The 4,478-nt window shown below is 47.7% G+C and overlaps 1 protein-coding gene across 1 annotated transcript in view; it reads right to left on the minus strand.

The window, feature by feature from the left end:
* Nucleotides 1–44: 44 nt before the first annotated feature.
* PLCL1 (phospholipase C like 1 (inactive)) overlaps nt 45–4,478 on the minus strand; it is a 43,099-nt gene continuing 38,665 nt past the window's right edge. Inside the window, exon 5 of the mRNA XM_009643573.2 lies at nt 45–227. Coding sequence (XP_009641868.1) covers nt 45–227 — 183 coding nt within the window. The remainder of the gene's footprint in view (nt 228–4,478) is intronic.

Genomic DNA, 4,478 nt, shown 5'->3' on the forward strand with positions numbered 1-4,478 from the left:
AGAGTTATTGAAATCTGTGACAAATGCGACAGCTCTGCCTCCCCTCACAGCCTCCCATTCTCATCTCCGGTATCCTTCTCCTGTATGGCCTCCAGGCACCGTTTTGACTTGGCGTCTGTGTGCCCACTTCCAGTTTTGCTCAGTCCACACGACAGGCACGCCAGCTGGATCTGCTTCATGTTCTCCAGGGCTTCATTCTTGGCGTTCTTCAGGAGATCTCCCTGGCCCTGAGGATGCACAGACAGACACGCAGGAGAGAGTCAGGGATCACACACATCGCTCGGGACCAAAAGCGGCAATACTGCTCTCAGGTCTCGGCCGTATCGTTTGGTGCCCTGGAACAGGATCCAGGTCCTGTCTCAAATCCCCTCTGCCCCCCATGAATGCCAGCCCCCAGGGAAGGGACTGAAGCCCCTTTTGCAGCCTGGCACCTGGCTCGGCGGGGACGATGCAGTGGGCAGGGTGAGAGGGGCAGGCACCAGACTCCCTCCCCCTTCCTGGGAGGCAATTTGGGCCTGGCCCTGAGGAGCCCATCACTCCCAGGAGCCCATCCCCGTGGGGGAAAGCATTTTCTCTTCCACAGTGAACAGGTAGGATCTGCCAGGGAGGGGGCAGTGATGGCACATGGTACCGCCTTCCCTGTGCTGCGGCTATGTCCTGGCAGGAACACCCCTGGCATCAGACCCCACAGGGCAATGACGGCACATCCCTGGCCGGGGGTCCCCTGGGAGCTCTGAGACCCTGCTTACCCACCCCTCCTTCCACCTGGATTTGCCACCCAGCCCCGGGTTCTCCTTTAGCAGAAGCAGGCCAAACTGCGTGCTTGTAGGAAGCACAGCACCCTGCAGGGCCACACTGAATCCAGCTGAACTGTGCTGGTTGGGACCTTTGAGAGGGTGAATGGGAATGAGAGACTGCATGAGGAAAAGCCTGCTTCTGTGTCTTCTCAGAGCGTGTAAAGGTGAGGTGACTAACAGTACATCAATCTAATTTGTAACTATCAGGAAAAATGTGTTACATGAAATTTGTATTAAGGAGTTGGTGTTCAGAAATGCCAAAATTAATATTTATGCAATATTGATATCTCAAATGCCGCGAAGCGCAAAGATTCTGGTGCTAGAGGATACAAATAAATAAAAGTCATGAGATGCATCTGGTTATTAAAATTCAGTATCACTAAGAACTTGAGCTGCTCTCCTTCTAATGTCACCTGAAATACAGCTTAAAGTACACCACCCGCTGCAGCTGGTTACATGCATATTCCGAAGGAACGCCTCCCCCGACTGAAATGTCGCATCCTTGCAACCTGACCTGACCTCCTGCCCACGACAGATGCTTTCCATGGTCTCAGAGGAGACAACAGAAATTACAGGGGGACCTGGGGCACACTGGAGGGGCAACTAATCACTGATCCTCCTGTGGTTTTCAAACCAAACCAGATGTGTTGGACGAGTCACAGCACAACACCTTCCAGCAGTGGGAGCATCTCTCCGCTCTCCCTTTCCCAGAGCTAAGAGGAAGGATTTACGCTGCACCAACGAGTGCAGTTTTCTTTTCGCCAGCGCCTGGCACCAGACTTGCACCGCCTGAGCCCCCGTAAACAATGTTCACAATGAAGAAACAATGGTGGCTTGCAAGTCCTGCTGCACTGGTAAACACCACGTGGGAAACCACATCAGCCAGGGATGGCAGCCGGCGCCCGAGAGCGTGATTTGAACAATGCAAATCGCTACCCAGATGCTGGGAATCCAACTCAATGCGAGAGTAACAAAAAGCACCGGGACTGGGGGAGCGGCTCTGTGCTGTTTGGCATGAAGCTCTTTTGAAGTGATTTGTATCTCGGCAGCACAACAGTTACGGGAAAACACAGACAAATAGCTTGGGATCCAGTGAGCAGACATGGTTGGAAAAAACAAAACAAGAATAATTTACGCAGCACGTATTTCACAGAGCTGTGATCTTGCTTTTAAGACGGAGGTTGAGCTTACGGCTAAAGGTGGTAGGCAGGAACCCAGGAGCTCCCTAAGCTGCCTTGAGCACCCGGCACACCTTGGTGTCCCTCCCTGTCTGCAAAATGGCACAGGAATCATGACGACGTTGTTGCAACAGGGACTACATGCTGTGGCATAGGCAAAGAGATCCAACAGCAGCATCATTAACGACGTGACAATGTTATCAAAAAGGGTGGTAGATATTTCACTATGCAAATGCAGTTTTAAATAATTTGGTTTTAGTATGAAACAGACCCAGCTGCAGCGGGGCTGCTGTTTTTTCTTGTCAGGCACATGGGACTGAAGACACCAAAGGCTGCACCAACGCACAGACAAAAATTGGTGTGATGATGCTTTGCAGCCTTAACTTCTAAGTCAAAACCCTGGCGCCATGTATTCATGCGCAAGAACAGAAAAATGCCCTTAGCACAAGAAACAACTCAAAATAGACATCCCTACAGCACCAAGAACAGCTAAGCCCAAAACCTGAGAGAGCCAGTGCAACAGAGAGGCAAAATGATGACGATGAAAGCCCAGTACCCTGAAGCACCTGGCATCCCCTTAGCTGGGATGTCTGGGGAAAGACTTCTAGGAGCTTGTCTTCTGCTGTGGCATGGCCAGCATCTCCCCAGGCAGCAGGAACAATCACCCATGCCCTGCACAGAGGAGGAGGAGGAGGAGGAGGATTTCCTGTCATGCAGCAGCACAAGATGGATACAGCTCCACAAGCTGACACAAAGAGCTTCAGCTGAGTCTATGTCGCCTTCTTTGTGCCCTCTTCCTTCTCAGAGTCAGAGCAAAGCATGGAAATCTTTCTCAGGGTGACCCACAAACTGTGTCTTTGCCTGGGGACTCTCCGAGACATTCATTTAAGGGAAGCTACTTGGGATCCGATACACCCCTGCTTGGAGGATGGCAGCCTGAGTCCGCCCTGCCAAGACTCGTATCTGAAGTCCCCAGAAGCCAAGGGACTTCACACCCCGTGTGAGGGTGCTGAGCCACCCGCCCTCCCTTATGCATATTCTGATTTCACATTTAAGTAACCAGGCAATTCAGATTACAGGTTTCATCTGAGGCAACGCATTACATGTCTTCAGATTTCAAGAAGAAAAACACTCCTCCTGAGCATGCTTCCAATATTTTGAAGACATTCGTATTTTACAGTGATCTAAAAACAGAAATGGACTTATCAAAATAGTGCAATTCCATTCATGTGCAGACCAACTGATTTATGTCTTAGTTTCCTTGTATTTTTATTTTTAAACAGCTGGTTCATTTGAGCAAGCTGAAGGAGCAAAAATGATTTTGAATCATCTGTCACAAGAAAATTAATGACAAACCAGCCCCCTCCGACAGAGCTGTCATAATTCTAGAGATGCCATAAAAAAAAAAAAAAAAATCTTCAGGCATGCTCTGTTTGAAAAGCCATCTGTTTGCTTTGAAAAACTGGCTGTGAGCATAATCCACTTAAGAAAAATGTCAGCAAAATTGTGTCAACACCTTAACGAACTAAATACTGGATAGAAGCTGGAGTAAACTTTGAAAGTATGATTGCATTGAAACAATCTTCATAAATCAGTCATCGTGATATCAGTCTCTGTCCACAGAACAATCCTCTCTGCCCTTTACAAACAAAGCCTCTCTCTTCCAGACAAAGGGAGATCACGACAGTCCACTTCGGCATCTATCCATCTATCTCCCTTCTGCTATTGATATCATCAGCCTTCCTGAAAATAAATACTTGTTGGAAAGGTTAAACCCAGCATTCGGCAGGACACTAAATTAAGCCAGAAGAGATTGATCGAGTGTTCTACTTGAAAAACTGATCAAGGGGCCCATTTTTATTTAGAGTTAGGGAACATGAAATGTCAGGTTTCGTACACCTAACTACAACTAACTGCGGAGCCTCAGCACAAATTAACAGTACAGTACAAATAATGCAGCTTGTCAAGCAAGTGTGGGATTATAAGCCTTTACAGGCTAATAATACTACTTAGAAGACAGGGATAATCTGACACGGCTTTAAGTATTGCTCAGTTTCAGTGACAACCCAAGGCTTTAAGAAGCATGAGTAGTTCTAGGTACACGCTGGCAACGGCCACAGATGGGACGAATTCTGTATGTTGTTTTTCATTATTTAATATTTTTGCCAAATCAAACTCCTAAGTTTTTATGAGTCAAGACGACAGCTCATTATATCCAACAACCTAGGCTCTAAGCTTGGGGAAATGAGAGGAGGAGGTGGGTTAGGTAAGTGGCACCATTTTGTGTTCGACTCCACAATTTTTTATTTTTTTTTTTAGTATGTTGCGTGTATATTTCTACATAAATATAAAAATATGGGCATGGGTATGTGCATTAATAAATAATTACTATTTCTATCCCTATGCTTTCTAGGAAACGCCCTGCAACATGTAGGTCATGACACACTGCTAGTTCTGGGTACCCACCAGTACCGGGGGCCCCGGCTACCCCACAGGCAGGCAC

The sequence above is a fragment of the Egretta garzetta genome, unplaced genomic scaffold (assembly GCF_000687185.1).
Source record: "Egretta garzetta isolate BGI_Z169 unplaced genomic scaffold, ASM68718v1 scaffold297, whole genome shotgun sequence".
NCBI classification, from domain to species: domain Eukaryota; kingdom Metazoa; phylum Chordata; class Aves; order Pelecaniformes; family Ardeidae; genus Egretta; species Egretta garzetta.